General features: G+C 39.0%; 1 protein-coding gene and 1 long non-coding RNA gene across 2 annotated transcripts in view; one reads left to right on the top strand and one right to left on the bottom strand.

Annotated features, from left to right (window-relative positions):
• Positions 1 to 19: 19 nt before the first annotated feature.
• SYPL1 (synaptophysin like 1) lies at positions 20 to 24,841 on the bottom strand. The gene is made up of 5 exons (XM_055301254.1): positions 24,649 to 24,841; positions 9,423 to 9,547; positions 7,977 to 8,184; positions 3,311 to 3,499; positions 20 to 1,476 (listed from the first exon to the last, which is right to left on the bottom strand). The coding sequence occupies exons 1-5, from the start codon at positions 24,715 to 24,717 to the stop codon at positions 1,342 to 1,344; spliced, it is 726 nt and encodes a 241-aa protein (XP_055157229.1). The 5' UTR covers positions 24,718 to 24,841; the 3' UTR covers positions 20 to 1,341.
• Positions 24,229 to 27,987, top strand: part of LOC129494376 (uncharacterized) — a 153,546-nt gene continuing 149,787 nt past the window's right edge. Inside the window, exon 1 of the long non-coding RNA XR_008661332.1 lies at positions 24,229 to 24,403. This is a non-coding gene — a long non-coding RNA (uncharacterized LOC129494376). The remainder of the gene's footprint in view (positions 24,404 to 27,987) is intronic.

The following is a 27,987-nucleotide window of genomic DNA, read 5'->3' as shown; positions in this document are numbered from 1 at the left end:
AATATAACAATCAGTGGACTCTTTCTTTTAACTTCTTTATTAAGTTTGTTGCATAAAAGATATACATTCTCATATTGACAATTCTTGTCATGAACAAAAGCAACAAAAAATAAGGCAACAGCAAGATGTGCTTCACATATAAACAATCACGTGGTAAGAACAAGAAATCTGGCCCTGTACAACAAAAAGATTAGGAAGCAAAATATGAGTAATCCCTGTATTCAGAATATACCCAAAAGTGTGTGTAAAGACAGTGCACCCATAATACAGCTCACTTAAATTCCTGTTTATGATGCATAATTCCTTAGTCATCCATTTTGTGAAATAAGAATGAACATCAAGAAACATGAAATCCAAATTCCATTTATTTTCACAATATCAGTACTACACTCAAAATAGCAACTTCATTGAATCTAAATGTTAAATGTTTCCAAAGTAAAAGGCAATCTTAATTTTTTTAACCCTATGAAAGGGTTTGCAAAAACAGGTGGCTTATTTTATTCCACTTGCAAGGAAGGAGACTAGGTCTCAGCCTGCACTTACATAGGATGAGCAACAAAGGACAACAAACAAATACCACTAAGAGTAATGCCCGTACATATCAAAATATCTAGTTGAACCAAGTTCTTTCTACTTATACAGCAAGTCTGTTAAACAACCAGCATAATGGAAGCTTACACCTCATGCGACAGAATCACTATATTAACTATACATCTATTAGAAATTTCCAAACCCCGTTCCCAAAACAATTTTAGCACACCTATTAAGTACTGTAGATCACTTAGAAAAACAGAAATAAAACATACAACCAGTCTTTGCAATTAAAATTTTTTCATAACATATAAACAATGTTCAGATACAAATTCTGAACTAAATATGTTTTCCTAAATATGATTTATGTAATCAAGGCTTTCTTAAACAAAGACAGGTCTTAGGTATATGATCTGTACAAACTTACAGTAGTGTATATTCCAAATAGAGATTTTCTTCCTATTATTATATGAAAATGTAACTCTTTTCTGAGTGAAGATATATGTTAAGGCTTCAGGTGTAAACACTTTGGAAGGCAAACAACTTAGTAAAGAAATAACCAGTCATTTAAAAATGTGTATCATCTCATAATAGACCCCTGAATTTTCAAATTTACATGTGAGAATACATTTACATCTTAAATTTCTAGGAAAGGCACAGGCTTTATATAAAAAAGCAGCAAAATTTTAAACCCACCAATTTATTGAAAAAGCCATTACTTTTATTAGAAACAAATAATGCTTCTCAAGATGTTGGCAACAGGTCACAGAATAGTCACATATTTCATACAGTGTATTTCTCCCTTTATAATTATATTCCAGAAGGAGGTGGAATACCTCCTTGGCCGTGGGAAGCAGAAGTATTTGATGGACTGTGTAAACTGGTCTCCTTGTACACAAACCATGCATTTCCTCCCCAAAGTATCATATTCAGAAAGCCAAAGATCTAAGGAAGAGAAAAGTAAACATGAAAATCTAATCTACTTAAAAATTTATACCCATCTTCGTTTTCCTTTAAATTAACTTATCTAGGCAGTAAACCATTATTTCATTTAAAATTTAAACTACCGGGATCCCTGGGTGGCGCAGCGGTTTGGCGCCTGCCTTTGGCTCAGGGCGCGATCCTGGAGACCCGGGATCGAATCCCATATCGGGCTCCCGATGCATGGAGCCTGCTTCTCCCTCTGCCTATGTCTCTGCCTCTCTCTCTCTCTCTCTCTGTGACTATCATAAATAAATAAATTAAAAAAAATTAAAAAAAAATAAATAAAATTTAAACTACCTATAAAGTAGAATAAAAAAAGAAGACTTTCCATGTCAATGCTAAATCTGTATATATAATAACTTATTACCAATGAAATAAAGCTAAAATCTCTACATATATAACATATAAAATGACTAAAAGAAATCTTAATCTTTGCCATCTCAACATTACCAAAAAGATGGGATTAAATAAGTAAAATCCTATTACTTTGTAATTAGACTTTATTGTTTTCAGGTGAAGAGGAACAGGAATCCATGCTTCCTTCTCTGGGGGCTTTCACTTGCCTCCATCTTAATGGTTATAGACTGTCCCTGGTTATCCTTTCCTGTTTCCCTTCTTTCTCCACTACTATTTATCTCTCCTACTCCAACAGCTACAGGCAGAAGAGAATGGGGGTCACACAAAGAACTTTACATCACATTCTACATTAGTCAACATAAAAGAAATTAGTCTTCCAGTCACAAATCTGACAAGATCAAAGTCTCAGAGATGAATAAACTGAAGCTACCCTTGTATCATTTTTTTTCCTCCAAATATAAGAACAATTGTGGCTTATGATTTAAGACTGGGATAAAGAGCTTGAGAGTAGCATATTACTGAAGACCAAATGCTTTACATTTTTTGAATATTTGCATACAAAAACATTTCTGAAATTGTCCATCTCTGATTGTGGTCAACATAAATGCACAAAAAGGCTTACTTACTTAACTATTTATTTATTTTACAAAAAGACTTTTAAATCACAAAGCTGTAACAGAAAAATTTGGCCAAACTGCTTTACAAGGCAGTACTGACCTCATCCCCCAGAAAAATATTTTCTTGAAAAGACAGAAGACTTCCTTAAACATAATACAGTATATTAATAATGTATTTAGTAATACGCTTACCTGTACTTTGGTAAAACAGACTAACTATAATTTAAATTTATATATACCAATTCTTTTTAGATCATTTAAGAAACCATAAAAGTACTACTTTCAAAGACCCAAAGCCCATCAAACTAGAGAATGGGCCTTAAGTCATATCTAGCCCACACCTTGGCTTGTCAAGTTACTAGCTGTGTTACTTTGAGCAAATTAAAGCACAAGCTACATTTTTTTCCCAGCTGTAAAGATGAAGGTAATACTACTACCTCCCACATTCCTTTTAGGGTTACTGGGTAAGTTAAACAAGATGAGTGTAATGTAATGCCCTTAGCACAATGCCTGACACATAGTCTTTACAAATGTTAGTGACTACTATTAGTGCCTTTCAGCTGAAAGTCTTGCCTAGTCAATTTTAATGAGAAGAAAGAATCAATCACGATCTTGTCCAAACCTGTTAACAAGTAATAATTTTTCTGACATTTTTCTTCACTCTTATAAAGGTAAAGGCTATCTGGTAGCTAGGCTTCTGATAGCTTAGTAAAAATGAAAACAATATATTCATTCAGAAATTTATTAAAAACTATTGCTTTCGTCTATCACTAGTAAAGTTTTTCTAAGTGATAAAATATTTATAAATACTGCATACATACCACAGATACATTTAGGGATCCCATACTAGTCACGGAGCCAAAATAACACATCACTCCTTGATGATTACAAGGCTGAAGTTCCTTGACAATACTATGACCAGTAGCTATTTTAATATCTGTAAGAGCTTTAGCCCAGGCTGAAGTGCTCACCAACCACAGAAAAGCAGCAACAAGAGTAACAACAAAGTCCTAAAGCAAAAATAAGTATGAGTTAATAATGAAGAGTTAATTTAAAACTACTACATTTCAAATTCATGATGGAGGAACTGAGATCTCACTGAACTCTGTGGTATTGAGAAATGGCCTACGTGACATACCTTGTAAGAAAAGCCACACTCAGCATTGTACACGTTGTTTACTAGCACAGTGCCGGAGTTTCGGCAGTGAACAAGACTTAATCATCTACTTTGGACTCTAAGATTTTGACACTAGGAATCAGTTTCATGTAGCCCTCACCACAACCATCCATTCCAGGATTACACCTCACTCCCTGTTATCACCAATAACTATATTCCCTCATCATCCCAGTTTCACCCCCCCCCACCCCGCTCCCAACTTTCCCAAGATCACTTCTCTTTCCAGCTCCCTCTCCTCTGGGCACCCCAACTTCAAAACTCCTATGACCCCATTGAGACATACAATCTGATTTTATCACATTCTTCCTCTCTACCTCACTCATGATTTCATTTCCTCCTTAATTTCTATTCTAAAGTCCTTTATTACAACCCCTTGCACACACTCAACTCCCTTACCTTCTCTTGCTCTCTCCTACTATTCTGGCAAAACTGTAATTTCAGTTTAATCCCCCATGATTGGAACTAAAATAAAAAACTTAAAAAAAAAATCTGGTTGCCAATGATCTGGATAATGAAATGGTAAAAAGCATGCATCCAGGATGAGTTGCTTCTCTTAAAATTCATGACCCTAAATTTTAAGAATACTCATTATATTGCGGATAAAAAAATAATAATCTCTCAAGGCATCTTCTGACTAGTAGTTTTCTATTCTAGTCTTTGCTACTTATTACATTTCCAAGAATAGGACTAAAGTTTTAAATATTCTGGATTAAGTTTCTTACTGAGTAAGATGATGAAAGAAAAAAATGTATTCTCTTTACTCAATCTATTCTGCTGGGGAACTAAAATTTTGTTAACCAGTATTGGTTACAAAAATCTAAGTAAGACTTTTTGAAGAATGCATTCATATGATATAAAGTGTTAAGTCCCACCTTGTTTGGTTTTCCTTTAAATTAACCACCAAAGTGGGAATAATGTAAAATTTGTATCTTTTAATATTATATATTCTCAGCATTCAGGTACACTCAAAGCTACGATTTCTTACACATCTGCAGCAAAAATCTCTGCAGGCTCACAGATAGGTTTTGGAGCTTATCAGTGTTCCCTCCTCCCACCAAATCAATCTGATTGTTTTTAAATTACTTTTTAATCATTTATTTAGACCAAACACCAGGAATCACTTATGACATATAGAAGCTGTACTATATATAGCTTGCTCACCAGGTCAAGATGACAATGAATAAATGCCTTGTGATTTGAGAACCAAAAACAGTGACTAATTTTACAAAGTTTGCATTTTGCATTTGAGCTTTTCACTGCTCCTGGTCTTCTTTTAAAAAAATGTAAATAAAAAAATTTTTTAAATTTTTTTTAAATTTTAAAAATTTTTAAATTTTAAAAATTTACATTTTTTAAATGTAAATCAAAGAAAAAAGGACAGGAAATTTTTGTGGCGTGGGAGTATTCTTCTTTCTGCTTCCACACTCAACTGTACTTTTGTTGAGGGTAGACATTTTCTCATCACTTGCTAGAAACACAATGCCTTTCGGAGAACTGATAAATAGTACAAGGTTATCACACCTTAAGTTCTCTCTGGGTTAAAGTTCGTAGCTTTGACCAATCTATGTCAAATCCTTTTAATTTCGAGGTTTCTTCCTTCCAGATTCCTAATTAAAAAGCACACTGATGTTTTTCTGATTATGTTCCTTAAGTCTACTTTGCTGCTGGCATGACATTCTTGTATTTCAAAAGCAGGTAACTTTTCTGAAAATGATGCACAAAGTAACCTTAGGGTGAGGGGAGGTGGGGGCAATGAGAGCCTCTGAAGATCATCTCTCTCCTACCGAGAGGACTGTGTTTTTAGGATGCAGTTCTGCAACGCACAACCATAGCTGCTTGCGGCATCCTAGCAGCCTTGGTCCCACTCATAAGTTGGGATCTGTTTCACAGCAGATATTTAGGATTTGTGATACTTTATCTTTGTTTAGTCTTGTTCTTTTGTTATTTCTGATTTTCCATATGGCCCTTAAGCTCCTGCTATTTAACACCAAAAAAATATTGCTACGTTCGCTTAAAAATCGAAGTTGATTTTAAATACCACAATTGAAATGCTCTTAGAAATATCTTAGTAGAGAACTGAGTACATTGCCAAAAAGGCATGTCCTCATTAACAAAGAGTACTTAAAAAAAAAAAAATCAATGTCATATTTGGCTAGATTTTAAACTTGGCTATCTCAAGAAATTTTTTTTACATTTATATGGTTAAATTAAAAGAAGAATTCAAAATTTAATTTAGAAGCTTGAATTTTTAGACACGAAGCATCCTTTATATATTATATCAATAACAACAAAAAAACATTTAAAGGGCTAGTTCTAGATTATCTCTCTATGACCATCAATTGATCACTCTGAGATGGAAACTGTCTTTTGACTTTCTGAATGATGCACCTAGTTACAGTTTTATAGTTTTAATAGAGAAACTCTCTACAAAAATAGACTTGGATGCTGCCTTAGAAAGTGTGATTTGTAAAAGTGCACTAAACAAAAAAGGTTCACTGCTAGAGTTAACTTAAAAAAGTTTGTTGGGATTAATGACAAAATGGCAAGAAATGTCTTCGTCTAGTATTTAGATTATAAAGTCCTTTAACAAAATATAGTATCTATATGATTACCATAGGTCCCCCCCCCCCCGTATGCTCCATGGGGGGCTTGAACTCCCCTCCAACACAGGGCTTGGACTCATGACCCTGAGATCAAGACCTGAGCTCAGATCAAAAGTTGGATGCTTAGGGACACCTGGGTGGCTCAGTGGCTGAACATTTGCCTTTGCTCAGGGTATGATCCCAGGGTCCTGGGATAGAGTCTCACATCAGGCTCTTCTCAGGGAGCCTGCTTCTCCTGCCTGTGTCTCTGCCTCTCTGTGTCTCTCATGAATAAATAAGTAAAATCTTTGAAAAAGAAAAAAAAAGAGTTGGATGCTTAGCTGACTGAGCCGCAGGCACTCCCACAGTTCCTTTTTAAGTAAGTCTTGGAAAGTCTCCAGAAGTTACATATTCTTAATATGTAATTTCTCTTGATTAAACACTGCAAATTTAAACAGTTGATATCTTTCTGAAAGATGTCCAAGAAAATATTTTATGAAAATGTCAGCTTTAAGAATCTCTTCTCAGATATAAGAAACGAAATAAATAAGAATTGTAACAGACTGTTTTATTCTCTACTTACCATTTGCATTCTTATGATCCAGGCAGCAAAAATTAAAAATAAACAATAAACTGTTATCTTATTTAATAATTTCTTCATACTCAAATAGCCTTCGCTTTAACTTCACAAGTAATTAACTGAGGAGTGTTTTCTCAAGATATAAATGACCAGTATCTCAAAGCACCTCTCTTCTCCCTTCAAGTCAATAACACTAATACTGACTTTGTAGTTATTCTTTTGTTGTGGACCTCTGGATTAAAACCACGGCTTATCTCTGCATTTGCACCAATAATCCAGAGGAGAGATTTTACTACCTAAATCTCAGAGATTATTTTTATTTCTAGCTCAGAAGACTCTGAAGCCAAGGAAGGTGTTAGGACTTCAAATCCAAATCCTTTGTTGCCATCTCCAAGATTCAAAATTAGCTCATGAATACCATTAGTGCAAATTCTCTAATTTTTACAGAATTAACTGGGTCAGATTTTAATTTAAGGAATTTAGGAATACAGACCAGGAAGTCAGCAAACTTTTCCTGAAATGGGCCAGACAATACATATGTTTGCTCTCTCTTACAACTACTTAATTAACTCTGCCACTGTAACATGAAAGCAGTAATAGTATGGAAATGTTCGGGTATGGCTGTGCTATAAAGAAAACTTCGTTAAAAAAAATGGCAGTGAGTCAGATTTGGTTTGTGGGCCATAGTTTGCTGATTTCCGATATTGACTATTAAGCTCAATAAAACATTGTAGAGGCAATAAAGGGGGCCTTTGAGAAAAGAGAAGAAAGATAAGAAGTAGGAACACCATCATGAGACTACTAGTATGGTCAGCAATTCCTCAAATCAAAGGCATTAATTTCTACTTACTTTCTCTACTTGCAACCTAATATGCTCTATATATTTGAGATCTTTCCAGGTTAAAATAAGACTTAGAAACAAACAGACTTCTGTATTCCCTAGAGTACACAGAAAGTGTTGAAAATAGGCTCAAAGAATCAGGTTCAACGTGACAATGAGAGAAAGCTCAACTTCACGGTAAACAGATCAAAATATGTTGAACTGATTCATGCCAAGAACTTTCATTTCCAGTGTAAGAAAATCTGTATTTAACTCCAAATATAATATCTTTATACAAATGATTTTTGTATAAAAATAGTTTACTTACAATCATGGGAAGTTTTCGACTATCCCGATACAGGCTCGTATAACCAACATAGAGCAAAAGAGCAGCGATGCAGTACAGGAAGACAAAGACTGCAAATGTGACATAGAATTGTGCGGAAGAAGAGTAATCTCCGATAAGGACATAGTTTTTCCAATTTACATCACACACATTTACATCTGGATGTGCTAGAAATGATGCTTCATTCAACCTGTTAAAAAAAAAGCTCAAATAAATTTGTGAATTACTTGGACTTTCCCAATAGGGACAGAAATCCATAAGTAGAATACTGAAATGACATTTCAAAAAAAAAAAAAAAACTCCCAAAATATATTACAGACATTTTCCTTTGGGGGAAAATTCAAATATTTAAATTAAAAATTTCTTAAGAAATGTACATAAATTATAAATTATGCCCCGTAATTAATTGGTTTATGATAGACTGAATATAGACTGCATTAAACACTTTCACACCCTGATACTATTTTCCTGCCATAAAAATTCAGCAGATTAAGAGAGCTGATACAAAATAGTTTGCAATTTGAGACATTCTATTCCATTCTAGGAGCCAGAGTATGTGTGACTAGCACCAGGAGAGCCAATTATGATTTCACATTTTAACCCTAGATTAATTAGCTGCTAACTTTAGATTGTTTTTAAATTTCCTTATCTATAAATTCAAAAGGATCTATCACTAAATATGTCATAAAAGCTCCTCATTAGGAACTTTATAAGAGAAGGGCTAGCAAATGGACAGGCAAGGATTCATAACCAAAGCCCTGCTATCTGACATATTTTTAGCGTAAGGTGTTATTTAATCATCAAAACAATCTTAAAAGGTAGTATTTCCAACTCATTGTAGAGAAATTTCGAGTCCTAGAGAGGTCATGTAAGCATTAAGTGTAAGATGATTTATACCATGGCTTAAACACAGGACATTCGATCAACACTGAAGTTAAACAGAAATCACAAAATACTCATTTTAGTTTGAGTAAGAAAATAAACACAGAAACTCCTCACTTTATATAAATATATGTCTTAAAACTATACAGGAATGCTATTATTTAGTAATTGTAAATAATACATGCGAAATTTCAATTTTCTTAAGCTATGTTTGCTTCTACATCATGGCTTCTCAAGCTAAGGTAATGGAGCAGTCTCTGTTTTGAGTTTAAATTTTCAATCCACCGTGGGATGACAGAATAAAAAGTTTCTAAATGCTTATTCTCATTTTCTTTACTTATTAATTCATTACAGGCCAGGAACACAGTTTGCAGACAGGCACTGGTCCATGTACCAGTTTGAGAAGCAATGATTAGCACTTAAAAATGAGCATGTGTGCAATTTAAAATTTTCTACCCCCCAGGATAATAAATTGCTGGAAATGTTATCGAGTCAGTACAAAAGTAAAAAGTTTTTAACCACAAAACAAACAAATAAATCTCTTACCTGAATGGATAAGCAAAAGCAGCTGTAATTGTTTTATTTTCAGTAAGTGAAGGAGGGCAAGTCACTTGAATTTCTGTTTTGCCCTTAAAACCTCCACAGGTGGCAAAAGCAAAGATAGAAGCAATCTATACAAAATGAGACCAAAAAATGGGGAAGAAGCATTACTGTATTCAAAACATGAGTCATTAAAGCCTAAATATATTACTAAAATCTGGCTCATTAACATTCTAGAAATTCTTAATTACAAAATAAATGTAGATGGTGATAAATACTTAAAAAATTCATTTTCAATGGTCAATAAATGATTTTCTTTTCCCCTAAGTATAATACAAAAGATAGTTACCAGCTCATATAACAATTCTTCTGGTCATACTCCAGTGTGCCTACCAAATATTAGTATGAAATTCAGACAAAGTCTTATTTATTAGTATCAAAATCAAAAGGGGTGATTTGGAGGTAACTGTTAAGCCGAGACGGATAAGCAAAGAGGAGATGCTATTTCATGAGTCTGTAGGACCTCATTTTTGAATATTTCAGTATTTCAGTTCTTGAGTACTTGGAAATTTGTCTTCCTGATCGTGCATATGCCTAAAAGAATGCAATGTTCCGTTAAATGCTATATATGCATTAAATCCTAAGCATCCTAAATGTTGATATGGAATAAAAAAAACTAATTCATTCACAGGATAGAATATTATACAGTCATTGAAATGTTGGGCAATATTTAATGACACTGAAAAATATTTGTTACATATAGTTTGTTTATGAGGTCTAGCTGGCTCAGTTGGTAGAGCATGTGACTCTTGATCTCTGGGTTGTGAGTTCGAGCCCTATGTTGGGGGTAGAGTTTACTTACATACATTGTGCATGTGTCTACACCTATGGATATTATACACACTACAAAAACATTATATATCAAAATTTTAACAGTAGTCATCTCTAAACAGAAAATAATTTCTTTTTCTATTTGTAACTTCTAAATTTTCTACAAAACAAAAAACCCCCAAATATGGTGTAGTAGCCAAAAGCTTAATCCTTCAGCAAATTCTGATAGCTTTATTTAAAAAGCATATTTTGAATCTGATCATCACCATCACAACATCCTGAGCTGAACGACCTCATTTGAATTATACTCTAAAAGCCTTCTAAATAATGCTGCTCCTGTCCTTGTCCCTCCTTCAGTCTACTGTCAATATATCAACCAGGGTGATATTTTAAAAATACGAGGCAGAAAACATTATATCCTCCACTCAAAATTCCCCAGTGGCTTCTGAGTTCTCCCTGAATAAAAATCAAAGTTCATATAATGGTCTACAAGATCCTTTCTTCCTTTAATAATTCTGCTTACACATTGCTACTTTTCCCCTTGTCGAATCTCTTTGCATAAAAGTCTCCTTGCTATTCCTTGAAGATAAGAAGGTAGGTAAACTTCTCAGAGCTTAGCACTGGCTACTCTCTCTGCCTGGAATACATGGTTCACTTCCTACTTCACCGCTCCCTGTTCCAAAAGTACTTAATCATGGGGGTATAGCTCAGTGGTAGAGAATTTTAATGCAGAAGGACTTTATCAGAGAGGCCTTTCCTAACCATACTATATCAAATAATAATGCTCCAATCCACAGTACCTTCTTCCTTTATTCATGCTGCTCTATTTTTCCACCATTGTATTTATCACTACCTGTTAATATTTAAGTATTTGTCCATTTTTCACTAGAATATAAACTCAAGGCAGCCTGGGTGGCTCAGCGGTTTAGCGCCACCTTCAGCCCAGGACCTGATCCTGGAGACCCGGGATCAAGTCCCACATCGGGCTCCCTGCATGGAGCCTGCTTCTCCCTCTGCCTGTGTCTCTGCCTGTGTGTGTGTGTGTGTGTGTGTGTGTGTGTGTGTGTGTCTTTCATGAATAAATAAAATCTTAAAAAAAAAAAGAATATAAACTCAAAGGCAGGGAGGCTTTGTTTTGCTCAAGGTCATTCATCTACCGAATAGATAAAATTCAGTGCAGGTCTGGTATCAAAGCCCATACTGTTAAACACTGATATAATGCCTCTCATGGATTAATATTGGGCCTTGAATCAGGCCATAACCAGGATAATTACTATCAAGAGATTTTTTTTTTCCTGTAAAGAGATAGAAGGAATCTGGTTACAGGTATGAAGAGTCTGAGATGATATGCAGTACATAGTTTGGAATCTTCAGTTAAAGAGAATGGATACTCTCTACCTATAAATGTTCATGAATAAAGAATGAAAACACAAGGCCAGAAAACTGGGCACATATCCATTTAGGGTTAGAAAAAGAAAACCGGATACTCAAATTTAACCAACGGAACAATGAGGAGTCCGAAAGAGACCTGTGTGTGACTAGATAAATTCCATCTAACAAAGCTGGCCTTGTAGATCACCAAGGAAAGAAGTGTGGTGGTTTTAAAGATATGTCCACAAACTCTGATACTCCTCCCCTCAAGAGGAAAGATTAATTTTCTTCCCTTTAAGTGTGGACTGGACATAGTAACTTGCTTCTAGTAAATTGAATATGATAGAATGAGTTGAACATTCTTTCTGAGACTAGGTGATAAAGAGACTACAATTTGTCTTCTTTTCTCTCTTGAATCACTGGCTAAGGGGGAAGCCAGCTGCCAGGTTGAGAGGAGACTTAGGCAACTTATAGAGATACTCTTGTGATGAGGAACCACAGACTATCAGCAACCACATGAGTGAGCCTGGAAGTGTATCATCTGAGGCTTCCCAATGGCCATGTGAGTAAGCTGGGCACTAGAGATGACTCCATTCCAGTCAACAGCTTCACTGCGAACTGAGAGACTCTGGGCTGAAACTCCTCCAGGCTAAGCGTCTCCCAGATTTCTGACCCATATTAGCTGAAATAAGAAATGTCTGCTTTTTTATGTGCTAAGTTTGGGGTAATTTATTATGTAGCAATAATAACAAATACAAAAAAAGGACTTCAATAAATGGTCCAGATAGGCTAAAGACAAATGTAAAATATGAGTCTTTAAAAATTTTTACGACGATAAAAGGAATCTGTGTCCATAAAGGAAAAAATTCTTAAGATTAAAAATCAAACATACTAACCATAAAAGATTGTTAAATTCAACTACAGAAAAAGAACTTTTGAAATGAAAAGTCAGCTTTTGAATATAAAACAATCTACAAACTAGGTGAAAATATTTGCAATAATGTCACAAAGGATTAATATCTCCTAGTACATAGATCTAAGAGCAATTCTTACCCATGTGTACTACAGAACATGCATAAGCATGTTCAGTGACATGGTTTATAGTATCAAAACACAGAAAAAGTGGGAGCACCAGGAAAATGGATAGTGTACACTTACAATGGGAAGTTTAATAGTAATAAAGATATATGAACTACAACTGCCCACGTCAATAAATGAATCCTAGAAACCTAACGCTGAGTGGGGGAAAAAAAGTTGCCTAAGCTTTCATTCTTTGGCATTTTGCCTGTCATTTTTTTTTTAGAAGATTTTATTTATTTATTCATGAGAGATACAAATAGAGAGGCAGAGACATAGGCAGAGGGAGAACAGGCTGTGGGGACACCATCCTAGGGACCCCAGATCATGACCTGAGCCAAAGGCAGACCTCAATTACTAAGCCACCAGGCGTTCCTGATGTCATTCTTTTAAAACCTTTGGTTAGGGATTCCTGGGAGGCTCAGTGGTTTAAGTTTTATGTTTCAGACTCTTGATTTTGGCTCAGGTCATGAACTCAGGGTTGTGAGACTGAATCCTGTGTAGGGTTCCAGGGTTCTGTGCTCAGTGCTCACTGGGGAGTCTACTTGGGATTCTCTCCCTCTCCCTCTGCAACCTCTACCACCATCCCTGTGCCTGCTGTCTAAAATAAAAAATGGCTTGCCTAAATTAAGATAGCTTTAACTGTAAATTAGACAATGAATTACAAAGATGTAGTACACAAAATGTAAAATATCTCATTGATAATAAATCGTTTATACTGATTACTTGTTGAAACAATATTTGGATTTATAAATAAAATACATTATTAAAATTAATTTCACCTGTTTCTATTCACCTTTTTAGTGTGGCCAGTAAACACTTAAAATTATTATGTGGCTTGCATTTGTAGTTTGCATTCTGTTTCTGTTGGACAGGTGCTTTACAGTGATGTCACACTGACCTGAAATGAAGATCTGGTCATGTTACTCCCTTGTTTAAAGGGATTTCCTCAATGACTTTCCAGAACTAAATTTACAAAAAGACAAAAGCCCAAACTTCTTAACTTGGCCTAACAGGCATGGCTGATGTACCCTCAATCTTATCCTTCTAGATTTATATGCACTGTACTTCCTGCCAGATACTGTACGACTGTCACTCTGTAATACTACTGCCCCCTGAAACTTATCATGTATTTATGGTTTCAGTGTATTTGTGTCTTCTGTCAGGGAACTGTCCCACTCCAAAGCTGTTCTCTGACAAGCTCATCTTAAAGGCCCTACGCAGCTTCTTATGGTAGGACTATTCTGTCCCCTGGGCGGCCACAGACTTGGGTTCATTAACTCTACTATAGCCATTTTTCTTGTGTCTTGCCTTATTTAAAAACAAAACCCAAAACAAAAATAAAAACTAGTTTCTAACTAAATACAAAAATTAGTAAATAAATGGCATACTGTACTAAAGCTCATTGCTCTTAAGCCTAATGCCTTTCCCTGTCCCTTGGCAGACTGTCATGTCTGCACTTGGTCTTACTCAGGATTTTCAGGTCTGGCACAGACCAGCAGAAGGTCTGGCACATAGTAAATGCTCATTAAATAACTGCTTAAAGAAAAAAAAACCCCAATCTCCAATAATCTACAAATAAAATCATATTTCAAGTCTTATATAACCATCATTTCAAAGCTACCTTTTTGTTATAAGTATAAATAAACGTCATGTTTGCAATTCTGGTCTTTATCTCATGGGATAAAAGGGACAAGATACACACATTTCACTACATGAAATACAAAACAACCTGAAGGTAAATTATCCAACTATCTTACTTCTCCCTATATTCTACTGCTATTTTGATTTACATTCAAAATTCTATATTGGCAGCCCATGGTGAAACCTGGCCTCCAGATAATATTTGTGTGATCTTCCCAGAATTCATAAAAAACAGGAGTTTGTTGTTTGTCTTTTAATACCAGCATACTGCACATAAAAAATTGGATTTCCTGCTTTTCCTTGCTGTGGAGAAACTAAAAATATGGCAGCATCAGGCCCATATTCCCATAAAGCAACAACCATGTGGAACTGAATGACAGATGACACATAAGACAGGGCATGTGCTTTTTCCAGACTGTTGCCATTCTCGGCTGTCTCAACAATACTCAGGATGCATGTTAGTTACCAGCAATCAATGAGCTTATACTCTTGTTTTTCTTCCAAACAGCTTGTTTCACTCACTTACTTTATGAGGGTGGTTCCTATGTGCACTTCAGTTTGTATTCCTAGTCTAAACAACGAGTACTGGTATGATTTATATTGCCTTACCACTTATGAAATTCATTTTCCCATTCCTCTCTATTCCATGAAGAATGGCTAAAACTGCTAACATGAACTTCTATCTGTAGAAGAGCTTGTAAGAATCTAGGACAAGATGGACAGTAAGCTTCTCTTGAGGTCAGAAGGTTCCATATTTCATAATGACAACCTCAAGTTGCCAAAGATGCTAGACACATGGCAGATCCCTCATTAATTTTGTAATTTTGGAGTTAACGTCTCTACTTGGTTCTCTACACTATTCTCCAAAATAAACTGCAATACCCAGTTAACTGGTATATGAGAAGTAAATATTTGAACTATTTATATTTATTTTTAGACTCAAAGAAGGAATGAAAGCTTTACTGAAATCAATAGATCACTGAAACCCATGCTGGATCTGTAGGTCCTTGTCACATGCCAGTACAGTATGCTGGGTATCCCGAAGGTAAGAGGAGTTTCATAACATGCAAGGACAGGGATACCTTCACCTATTTTTATTCTGTTCACGTACTGCAATGTGAGTATGCCTGGCTAAGTGAGTTGATGGAATGAATAAGTTTTCTAGTTTTAATGAATCCAACCTTTGCAAAACAGACCAATGGCTTAAAAATGTCTTCACGGAAACTATAGACTAATAATACAAAAACTCATGTCCGAAAGAGAAAATAGAAGCATTAACCCCCTTTATGAGCTATATTCATTAGCCACATTCCAAGGAAAAACAGATTTTACTTAATCAGATCACAAGATGATGGCATATATATATATAAAATCAGATGAGCATTTGAATTTAGGATTTAAAAATATGAATGAAATTTACCCCAATCATGTAATAATGCTGTAACATACTGACACTGAGGGATGCCTGGGCAGCTCAGTCAGTTAAGCATTTGACTCCTGACCTCAGCTCAGGTCTTGATCTCAGGGTCATGAGTTCAAGTCCTTAGTTAAACCCACTTAAAAAAAAAAAGATACTGACCTAGTAAAATATCCATCTAAGTTATGGCTACATACTGGGACTATGCATAAAATTTTCTACTGATAGGGATTCATGATAAAAAGTTTGGAGATCCCTGATATTTTCAGTGAGTTATTTAGCCTATAGCCAGAGTCACAGTCCTTGATCCTATTTTTAGAGCCTGCTCAGCTCACTGATGCTTCTATTGGGAACACTAGTATTCATGTATATTTGGGTGTCTTTTACAAGTTTCTAGTTGCAGTGTCCTGATTGCTATTTGGTTTCATCATTAATCTGATGTCATCTACTTTCTGCCCAAGGTTTAGCCTAGAAAATGATCTAACTGAAATCTAACAGAAAATAGATCTAAAAGAAAAAGAAATAGACTTAAAAGTATATTGTGGGATCCCTGGATGGCTCAGGGCGTGGTCCTGGAGTCCCAGGATTGAGTTCCACATCGGACTGCAGTCCCATATTGGGCTCCCTGCATGGAGCCTGCTTCTCCCATCTTCAAAAAAAACAAAAAAAAACAAAAACGATTTATTTATTCATGAGAGACACATAGAGGCAGAGACACAGGCAGAGGGAGAAGCAGCCACTCAGGGATCCCACAATAAATAAAACCTTTTTTTAAAAAAAGTATACTGTGTATGAGTATTTATACGCAAAATCAAATGCATGCTGTTTTACTAAATCAAAGAATCAGTGCTGAAAATGAACTATCACGGCATGTCTGCCTTTATAATCAGTAAGATTAGATGTCTAGAGTCAAGGTACTGATTTTTTTTTTTTAAAGATTTTATTTACTTATTCATGAGAGACACACACAGAGAGAAGCAGAGACACAGGCAGAGGGAGAAGCAGGCTCCATGCAGGAAGCCTGATGTGGGACTCGATTCCGGGATCACATTCTGAGTCAAAGGCAGATGCTCAACCGCTGAGCCACCCAGGCGTCCCCCAAGGTACTGATTTTTATGAGTTAAAGTCCTTACGCGTTTACTAAAGACATTCATTTTAAAAAACGTTTTGTTACTGATGCTATTTCACTTTATTCCCGCTATGTACTGGGCAGTGAAGTCTGTTACAAAAGGCTTCCATTTCATTCTTCTATGATCTCCCTCTGCTTGTCAGCCTGCTAGTACTGGTTCCATAACCCCTAAGAATCTGGATCATACAAAGTAAACTTGAGTTCCTGCTGAAGTAAACAGAAGTTTTTTTTGATAACTCTTTAACTATTCTACATTGAAGATATCTTTTTTTAAAATTTTATTTCAAAGTAATCTCTATGTCCAATGTGGGGCTTGAACTCACACCACCAAAGATCAAGAGTTGCATACTCTACTGAGCCAGCCAGATACCCCTATTGAAAGCATCTTTATGCCGCCTTTATCCTTAAATGATTGTCAAGCTATTGAATATGGAACTAGAAATCTCTGAGGAACTTAAATATATTTATTTTAAATCATTTCAGACTGTCATACTTTTATGTTTTTGAAGTAAATACATATCTTGATTGTTGATCTGGCTGGCTGTCCTTAAGTGTATTTGTGCCACTGATTTTGACCTTTTAAGTGAAAATGAGTTTTTTTTCAAGTGTCTTAGGATATCTGATGTAGGCTCAATCAAATTGAGTTTTTTTCCCCTTTTTCTATACCCGTTGAGTACTTTTACAGTCACTTCTACCTGGCTGCAAATACCACATCTTATGATGGTATGCCCAAACTACCAACATATGAGAATATTCAAATGTTCACAAATTCAGATCTCAAGCTAAAAGGTAGGCTGATTCAGGTCTTAGAAGGCTATACTATCTCTTTCCACTTGTTTAAGTACTTGGCTCTACTTAGTCATAAATCCAGACCATAGGTCGAAGCTTTTTTCCAGATTTATTTCCCAGATCATGAACAGTCCCTCTTCCACCCATATTTTCTGTTTCATTTCTGGTCTCCAATTTACTGTATTAGAACGCAATTCTTCACATGTGGTCTGTGGTGTGTTGGGAGTACCCAAGACTCTTCAGAAGGTCCAAGAGGTCAAAAATATTTTCATATTACTAAGACATTATTAGCCTTTTACACTGTGTTGACATTTGCACTATTTGAGCAAAAGCATTTGTGGGTGAAACTATTGGGCTTTAGTTAGAATAAGCAATAGCATCAAAGTTATTTCACTGCCATGCACTCTGTTAAAAAAAAGCCAGTTTTACTTAAGAATGTCTTCGTTGAAGCAGTGAAAATTATGATTTTTATTAAATCCTGACCCTTGAGTCTTCTTAATATTCTGCATGATGAAGAAACAGGATGTGCAAATACTTTAACCGCACACAATGGCTGTCTCCAGGGAAAGCATCTAAAATAACTGAGTTATATGCTGAACTATTTCTTTTTTTCATGAAACACCATTTTTACTTGAATGAATTAGTAATAGACAAAAAAGCCCCCCCAAAAAACAAAACCCAGTTACTCAGACATGGATATCTGGCAGATATTTTTCTCAAAAATGAATGAAGTGAGCCTTTTACTTAAAGGAAAACTGGTAGCATTTGTTGCATTGGTGCAATTCAAGCTTTTAAGTGAATAATTATGGTTTTAAAATAAATAAGTATTCCCTTAAAAGCTTCTGCTTAAATTTCTGATGTGGCAAATATTAATTGATACAACCCACATAAACAAGAGCTCTTTGAGGTCCTCAATATTTAAGAGCATAAAGGGGTTCTGAGACCAACGTGTTTGAGAACCACTGTTATTAAGATACTGCTGTTATCTTAATTTCCTCTTTTATATTTTATCAGAGATTGCTATTTATGTGTGGGATGAGTGTGTATATATGTCTGTGTGTTCTCAAAGCACTTAATATATATGTTATCTATGAAAATGACATCAGATCTACCGTAAGAGTGTTCAAGGTAAATAATCAAGAATCAAGTAGAAGAAACAGAGAAAAAAGGCCAAGGGGTGAGTCTGTAAATCTATTAACAAGCTTCAAGTCCGGAGGGTCCTCGTGGGCATAAAATGCTATTTGAAATCCTTTTCCGTCTTCATTGTGGGGGTCGAGGGGGGAGCATATGCAAATAGCAAGGCTGAGAGAAAGCTAAGTTTCCTAAAAAGATCTCCTACAGACTGATAGCCTAAAAATGTAAAAATTAAGCAAATGGATGAAAACCATCAGTCTATATATGCCCCGTCCCTCACATTGTGCAATACAATTTGAATTTTCTAGGGTGCTCTTCTGTGCTGTTTTTGAACCACAAAATTAGGATAAAACATTGCTCCTGTTTGCAAAAATTTTATAAGTTACTTGAGATGACTAAATATGAGGTATTTTATATAGACTATTGTGTATATTTGAAAGTTTGTTGTTTAAACAAATTGATATATGCAATACCCAAAGAATTAAAGATTTTCTTACTTTTTTTTTCACACTAATTTTCTTGGGTAATAATCTGCCCCAAAGTAATGTTCTCAAATGTCGTCTTTTGCATTTGCTCATTAATTGCAAGTATAAAATCAGAAAAACATTCAAACTTAATAAAAGAATCAAGAATATCCTACTCGTTTTTAACTCGTAAGATCTTATTATAAACATGCACCTAACAAACAAGGAAAAAAAATCACTTGAGATACATTAGGCTTTTGTTTTCTAAGCCTGCAATTTTTGGTAATCTATTTATTAATTTATCAAAAGACCAATTAGAAATGCAAAGGTAAGTTATCAAAATGACTAAGAACAGAGTGTTAAGAGTCCTGGATGTAGTGACCATAATGATGGACACTGGATAAGTTACCGCATCTCTCTAACATGGAGATAACAACCTTCACAGGTTGCTAGAGGATTAAATGAGAAAATACAGATAAAGCCCTGGCACATATATGTATATTCAACAAATATGTTAATACTTAGAATACATTTGACCAGGACAGACAAAAATATTCAGGGATGGTTAATAATTCTAAAGTTCAACTTAGTGCGTAATTCCTTATATACTCCCCATAGCATATGCTTAGATTCTTTAAGTGCTAAATATTTGTTCAGCATCCCCCCCATGCAAGATAGCAGCAAGAAAGTCCAAAACAGTGTTTAATATTTTAAAAATATAAAATCACTTCAATGAAAAGCTTTTATCTAAATATTAGAGATATTTAACTAAATATAAAAACCAAGTTAAAATTTACCAGAAAAATCTTAAATACTTAAAAAAAAAAAGCTGCTTTGATGAAATTAATCTTTGACTTTTACTTCTATGTTCTGCTTGTATACATGGGTCATTTATTCCTACCTAAATTTTATTTATTTATTTATTTATTTATTTATTTATTTATTTATTTATTTATTTATTTATTTATTTATTTATTTATTTATTTATTTATGATAGTCACAGAGAGAGAGAGAGAGGCAGAGACATAGGCAGAGGGAGAAGCAGGCTCCATGCACCGGGAGCCCGACGTGGGACTCGATCCCGGGTCTCCAGGATCGCGCCCTGGGCCAAAGGCAGGCGCCAAACCGCTGCACCACCCAGGGATCCCACCTACCTAAATTTTATATTGTCACCTTGATAGGCTCCTAAAGGCCTATCAAAACTTGCAGACAAGTGAAATACACACAATGTATCATTTTTAAAGTTTAAAACATGTGATAGAGAATTGAGTAATCTTGAAGGACTAGGCGATATGTTTGTTAGTCATATGGGGCTCAAGTCTATCCATTGTCTGGGTCTAGTCTTCCTAGAAACACAGCACCTCAGTCCTGAAGAACCTACTAAGAATTATTCAAGTACATTATAATCATTCACATAATTAAATATTAACTCAATCATTCCAACAGCCCTACGAAGTATTGCTATTCCCATAGAAGTGTAACAAAAACTCAACCTTTACTGAGTACTTATTACACAAAGAGTGGGAAGACAATGTCACTGCCAAGCACTGTAACCAGGTGCCAGGAGTAGAGTAAAAAAAAAAAAGAAGAGGGCAGCCCAGGTGGCTCGGCAGTTTAGCACCTGCCTTCGGCCACTGCCTGATCCTGGAGACCCAGGATCGAGTCCCACTTCGGGCTCCCTGCATGGAGCCTGCTTGTCCCTCTGCCTGTGTCTCTGCCTCTCTCTCTTTCTGTGTCTCTCATGAATAAATAAATAAAAATCGTTAAAAAAAGGAAAAAGAGAAGGAATACAACATGCACAACATGGTGGCTGCAGTTTAGAAGCAAAGTCCAAAAGTTTCTGCTCCAGTGATTATATTTTTATTCTGTTATTAATTATTTACTGGGCATCTAATCCCTTGAAATTTACATATCATCAGATTGTATCTTAGTCTAACATATTCTAGAACCTTGCTAGAGATAAGCTGATTGAGGAAATTCTTTTTTCCGTTATATGAATGGTAAGCAGCCATCACCTAGATTTTAGATTTGTTTATAAACTTATTTATTGACTGTTTTTAGAAGTAACCCGCCACACCTCAATGCTTTAGGAAACTTGAACAATTTATTAAAAACAGATTTAAAAATTCTTACAACGGGGCAGCCCTGGTGGCACAGCGGTTTAGCGCCGCCTGCAGCCCGGGGTGTGATCCTGGAGACCCACGTCCCTGCATGGAGCCTGCTTCTGCCTCTGCCTGTGTCTCTGCCTCTCTTTCTCTGTGTCTCTCATGAATAAATAAATAAAATCTTAAAAAAAAAAAAAATTCTTACAATGGCCCCTTCTCTAGAACCTTGTTTTATCATTCATCCCCTCTCACTCTGTTTTTAACCTACAACAATTCTATTCACAATTTCTTCTCTCAAGTCCACAAACACATGCAGTCTTTCCCGTCCTTAAGCTCAGTTACCACAAAATCCCTCCTACCTTCAAGGTCAAATAGTGGTTTACTCTCACCATTCTCACTTTCTTACCACACACCCATCTGTCCTATTACCATCTGGTTTCTGAATTTACTGACACTGCTTTAATAAAGCCACCAACAGCCTCTGGATCGCCAAAACCAAGGTTCACATTTTAGTTCACATTTTAGTCCCTATTTTACTTACTTAATCTCTCTCTTGCACCTCCTGATATTGTTGAATTTCTTGAAATTCTAATAGTGATGCCAAGATGTTACTTTTCTCCATCTTCTTAACTATTAATCATTTTCTGCATCTTCTTAACTATTTCTTCTCCTTCTTGCTGGTAGGTAGGTATCTGCTGAATCTCCAGCCTATTCTTGCCTTTTTAAAAATTAAACTCCATATAGCTAACTGCCTAAAGAATACCTCCTTTACATGACTTAGAGACCACAAAATTAATACATCTAAAACTGATCTTCAACCAAAAATCTGATTCTTAGCGATGTATCTTGGACAAAGGTACCACTACCAACCTGTCCCCTCTTCACCCTCCAAATACATTCTAATTTCCAAATCTCCTCTATTTCCACTGCAATTAACTTTAGGCCCTCACAATTTCTCTGGCAACAGATCTCCCTTCTTTCAATTATGACCTTTCTAATCCATCCTCTACACTACTGACAAAATAAAAATTTCTAAAAAGGAAACCTAATTATAATATTCACTTGCTTAAAACAGTTAAATGAGTCCCAACTTCAAATGGTAGGAATTCTGGGCTTAAGTAGAAAGTACCCGATAAACAACTCCAAATCCTGTACCCTGAAAATACACGTTTTCCTAAAGAAAGGACCCAGGTTATCAAAGGTTAACCCCACAGGATTAAGATTGTTCCACAGGATAAACTCCTAGCTCTTCTGTTAGCCCTATGAAACCTTTCAGGATCATCTCAGGCTATACCCTCCTTCCCAGAAGTTTAAACCAACGCCAACTACTTTTAAGTTTTCAACCAGGCTATGCTGCTTCAACTTTTCACACCACTGAGCTTAAGTTTCCTTTTGCCTGGAGAGCCACTCCCACATCCTCCCCAAGTGAACAAGTACTCCTCCTTCAGGTGTTCTTTCATGTGTGAAATACCCCCTAGTTCCTCCAAGCAACTGACTTCTCCTCTTTCACCCACTATACTTTGCCTATATTTTCATTAAAGTACTTATCAGGTTCTCTTGTGTACTACTACGCTGTTCAAACCGAAAGTAGTGTTTCTTTAAAGAGCTTAAACAGGGTATTTTTCAAAATACGTCAGACCTGTGATCACTAATAAATCTATCACTGATGTTTTAAAATATTAAGGAAAAAAGTCATGTCTATGTTTTCTTTTTTAAAAAGACTGACAAATAACATAAGCACAAACCTAACAACTGCCTCATTTATTAAGTGAAAACTTTAATTATAACCCTCAACAAGACTTTCTCTAGGGATCCTTGGGGGACTTCTCAGTAGTAGTTGAGCGCCTGCATTCAGCCCAGGGCGTGATCCTGGAGTCCCAGGATCGAGTCCCGCGGCGGGCTCCCTGCATGGAGCCTGCTTCTCCCTCTGCCTGTGTCTTTGCCTCTTTCTCTCTGTGTCTCTCGTGAATAAGTAAATAAAATCTTAAAAAAAAAAAAAAAAAAAAAGACTTTCTCTTAACCTTTATATTTGATAAGCCTAACTAAACATGATTTTCCTCCTGCAATTTCAAATTTTTACACACTCAATTTTTCTTTTTTATTTGAATCTGGGTTCACAGAACCCTAAAAGTGTGTGTGTGTGTGTAAAATACATATAACATATGTGCAGGTGTCTTTAAAGTAGACGTTTGTGTGAAATCAGCACTATTTCAGTTTTCAGAAGGCAAGTAAAACTTTGGGGGAATGGTAGGAACCTTTTTTCGAAAACCAGCTTGAGTACCCAGGAGGGAATCCGAGTTTCTGTGCTACTTAAAAACAAAAAACCCCACAACACTCTCCGTGGGGTCATTCAACACAGGAAATTGGAAGTTCTTACCCTTCGCCACTTGATTCCCTAAAACCTAAGGTTAAAAGAGCTACGGATGTAAATGTTGCCGGCCATAAAAGCAACGCGCCCGCACAGTGGACAGATGCCAGCTGCCGGTTAATCCCGGCCTGGAAAAAAAAAAAGAAAATCAGCCCTGAAACATGTGCTGGGCCGCGAAATCCGAGGCAAATGCGCCGCGCCTGGTGCATCCGCCGGCTCCTCCAAGCCACGGACTCCTCGCGGCCAAGGTCGAATTAGAAGTCTCCTCCGGCGTTACCGACCCAGAGCGTCCCGGACGCGGCTCGGCGCCGGCCCCAACAGGCTCGACGGCGGTTCCCGGCCCGCGACTGAGCACCGGACGGGCCAGGCGCGTTCTGTAAAAGCCCCCCCGCCCCCCCGCCCCCCGGTCCCGCTCGCCCGCCCCACAGTCTATTTTTACCCCCCCTTTTTTTTTTTTTAACTGGGAGGCCTCTCAGGAGCAAAGTGCGAGCGGAGCGCCCGGCAGACCCCCGGGAGGCGGCGGCGCCGCGCGGCCCCGGAGCGCGACTGCGGCCGGCCCGGGTTTCGGTTGGGCCGCCGGGGACGCCTCTGCCGCCTTGCGGGCGGCCGCGCAGCCGGGGAGGGGCGAGAGCTCCCGCGGCCACGGCGGCGCCCGGAGGTGAGCTTCGGCGCGGGGGGGCGGCCTGGCGCGGGCCGCGGCCTCCGCCCTGGGGGGGGGGGCGGGGGGCGGGGGGAGGGGGGAGCGGGGGCGGCCTCGGCCTCCGCCTGGCCTGGGCTCCGGCTCCCGCTCCCAACGCCGCCGCCGCCCCGGGCCCCGGCCTCCCCGCCGAGGGCACGGCCCGCCCGGGCTGGAGGGCGCGGCGGGGCGCGGAGCCAGGCCTCGCGGGCGCGGGCTGCACTCACCCACTCGAGCACCTTGATGAAGCCCAGCGGCTCCTTGAGCGGGCTGACGTTGAGCTGGAAGGAGGACATCCTCTGAGGAAGGAGGGAGACAGAGTCAGGGCTGCGGGGCGGACGAGGACGGGGCCGACGACGCCGAGCAGCCGGGCCGCGACCAAGGCCGAGCGCCGCGGGCTCTGGGAGGCGGGCCCGGGACGCCGCCGGGCGGGGCGGGGCGGGGCGGGGCGGGGCGGGGCGGGGCGGTTGAGCCGCCGGCCGAGGCGCTCAGGCGGGGACGCCGAGGGGCGGCCGCGGAAGGCGAGGGGCGGGCAGGGGCGGGAAGGGGCGGTGCCTCCCCGGGCCGCACCTGGCCGAACCGGCTGATCCGCTGGCGAAACAAGTAGATGTTGGACGCCATGCTGCGTGCGCCGCGCCCGCGCCCTGACGCCCCGCCCCCGGCCCGGCCCCGCCCCCGCCGCGCCCCGGCCCCGCCCCCGGCGCTCCGGGGCCTCTGCGCATGTGCGCGCCCACCCGCAGCTGCGCAGTACGCGCCGCCCCTCGCTCGCGGCCCGCGCGCCTCCCGGCTCCCGCCTCCCCGGGCCGCGTGTCCGCCCGCGGCTCCCACCTCGTGGGGGAGCGTACGGAGGGTCGGTGGACCGAGCCGCGCTCCACGCCGCCGTTCCGGGCCTTCTGAGTAGCATGTTGGACAGCTGCTGCGGAACAGCGCGGAGCCGTGGTTCATCAAACGTTCTTAGAGACGTTGAGCGTTTTGCAAAATTATCATTTGCAGTCAGGGTGAAGGGATGTCCACCGAGTGGGAAGCCCTGAGCGGACAGCAGCCCCCCGCCCCCCCCAGCTCCCAGCTCCCCGGACCTCCCCCGGGGCCTCCGGTGTCTCCGCAGACGCCGCTGGTTCGGCGTGGGGGGCGCCCACCCCCTCAAGGCTGAGCTGCCCTTAGCGGCCCCCCAGGACCCTGGAGGTTCCTGGGCGACTGGAAGGGCGGCCCCTTGGCGCGGGTGGGAAGGTGGCTTGCGCCCTGTAACGCCTCGCAGACAAGGAGGACCTCCCTGGAGCACAACGGGACCCCGCTGCCAGCTCTCAGGCACGGGCCTGGGAAGGGCCTGGGAATTCGGTTCCTTGCCGTTGCCGTTACTCTAGGAGGGTCTGGCAGCTGTTACCCAACATCTTTTATTTTTTTAGGTTTTTTTTTTTTTTTTAAGATTTTATTTATTCATGAGAGACAGAGAGAGAGAGGCAGAGACACAGGCAAAGGGAGAAGCAGGCTCCCTGCAGGGAGCCCCACGTGGGACTTGAACCTGGGGCTCCAGGATCAGGCCCTGGGCTGTAGGCAGAGGCTAAACCGCTGAGCCACCCGGGCTGCCCCCCTGAACATCTTTTTTTTTTTTTTTTTAAGTTTTAATTTATTTATTCATGAGAGACAGAGACATAGGCAGAGGGAGAAGCAGGCCCCATGCAGGGAGCCCAACGTGGGACTCAATCCCGGGTCTCCAGGGTCACGTTCTGGGCGGAAGCAGGCAGAAGCAGGCGCTAAACCCCTGAGCCACCCAGGGATCCCCAATCCCCAGAACATCTTTTAAAGTGCATCTGAGGCCGCTATAAGTTTCCGCTGCACCTGTTTTTCTTTTCTATTCTCTTTCTGGACCTTTTCTCCTGGCATTGGGTTTATGGGAGCTCCAAGGTAGTGATGTCCTTACTGGCTTTCTTGCTGCTCTACTCTTTGCATTCTCTTTGGTCCACTTTTCCAAACTTTTATTTCTGTTTTGTTGAGGCCTGGGAGTGCATTGTGGGTACTTAGTGCTATTCTGGCCTTGGGATCCATAGTCGCAAAGATGCAACGTCAGGCTCTTGACATTTACGAATGAGCCATACATGCTGCCAGATCAGAATGCTGTTCACTTTGCAATTTTACTTATTAACTTTAAAAATCTAAACTATACTGTGGTTTAGCAACCCATGTTTGGCATCCGTTTTTCACTTTTTTTGAAGGTCTAAGAAATTCGAATTGGCCAGACCCTTTCTCAGCTTCTGGGAAGCTTGATTTTGTGTTTCCTCCTTTCTGCCCCTCCTTGCTTTCTCTCCTGCTTCTCGTTCACAGCCAACAGTGGGAGGCACGGTTGTTTCTCACTAGAAAACCTCTAGTGCTAGAGTTTGTACCTTGAACTTTAAGAAATTCTCTTCCCTGGGTATGTGCTATGTGCCACTAGTTTTGAAAAGATAGAGACCGCTTAAGGTGAGCAGAAGAAAAGTATCCGGTCACTTGTCAGGACCAGTTCACAGGATTTGACGGGCCACACAAGGCAGGAGTGAATACTGCAGGTCACTTCAGTTACGGATGGCTTAGCATTGCTACTGCCAGTCATCTCAGTTCAGAGGAACCCCCACTTTCCTGAGAAGGAGCTGGTGGCGGCTGGCAGAGCAAGTGAGATCTGATTAGGCAACCAGAGAGTTGTAAATTTTTTTGATCCTGGAAAAACAAGAGCGTTTAAACAAAAGCATCTCATTGAAGACACAACTGTTCAAAATCTGGGAAGAATGTTCAGATGACTATCACATTGACTGCAACACTGGTCATTTTCTGATTTGTTCTTCAAATCTGAGCTAAGAGCCAGAAGCCCTGGACACAACACGTTCCACTCTCTACCAGGGCTGTTACGGAAAATGATACTTGTAATGCAAAATTGTCCTATCTGAGTAGTCTTACAGAGTTCTGTCCGTGGTAGTATAATTATGGCTGGCTCATGTACGTAATTTTTCGTTATTTTACTTTCTCTTTGCTGTTTATGAAATGTGCCAGGTTATGATACTTGGGATTTAAGGATGTCAACAGGTGAGAAGGCAGTTTGTGTTAGGGAAGTCATATTGGTGGCTGACTATACCATTCCTTTGTGTTTGTCAATGGTAGTACAAAGCTCTGGTCATTTTGTTAGGAAGATGAAACTTCATAATTCATTCTCAACCAATATTTGTCTTTATCCTGAAAAGATAGTTTTAATTACTCCTGAATTCAAAATCTGAATTTTGTCAGTAAACACAGTTCTTTTCTTTTCACTGATGTATGATGTAACAATCGTCTTAGAAAGATGTAAAAATCAGGGCACCCTGGTGGCTCAGGTCATGATGTTGGGGTCCTGGGATTGAGTTCCACATCGGGCTCCCTGCTTCTCCCTCTCCCACTGCTCCTTACCCCTGCTCGCTCTTGCACACACACTCTCTCTCACATAAATAAATAAAAAAAAAAATCTAAAAAAAAAACTTTTAGAAAAATGTAAAAATCACTTTAAATTTACTTAAATTGTGCAGTAGATTAACTCACTGGACCCAGTAAATTAATCGTAAAATAAT

The sequence above is a fragment of the Nyctereutes procyonoides genome, unplaced genomic scaffold, assembly GCF_905146905.1.
Source record: "Nyctereutes procyonoides isolate TBG_1078 unplaced genomic scaffold, NYPRO_anot_genome, whole genome shotgun sequence".
Taxonomy (NCBI): Eukaryota; Metazoa; Chordata; class Mammalia; order Carnivora; family Canidae; genus Nyctereutes; species Nyctereutes procyonoides.
This window is presented reverse-complemented; position numbering and strand designations above follow the sequence as displayed.

Bases quoted from the DNA above. Each gene is read 5' to 3' on its own strand.
- SYPL1 (XM_055301254.1), bottom strand. From the start codon at position 24,717: ATGTCCTCCTTCCAGCTCAACGTCAGCCCGCTCAAGGAGCCGCTGGGC. The intron at 9,548-24,648 runs GTGAGTGCAGCC...CATTTTGTATAG, and splicing joins TCATCAAGGTGCTCGAGTGG to ATTGCTTCTATCTTTGCTTT. The intron at 3,500-7,976 runs GTAAGTAAACTA...TTTTTGCTTTAG, and splicing joins GTCGAAAACTTCCCATGATT to GACTTTGTTGTTACTCTTGT.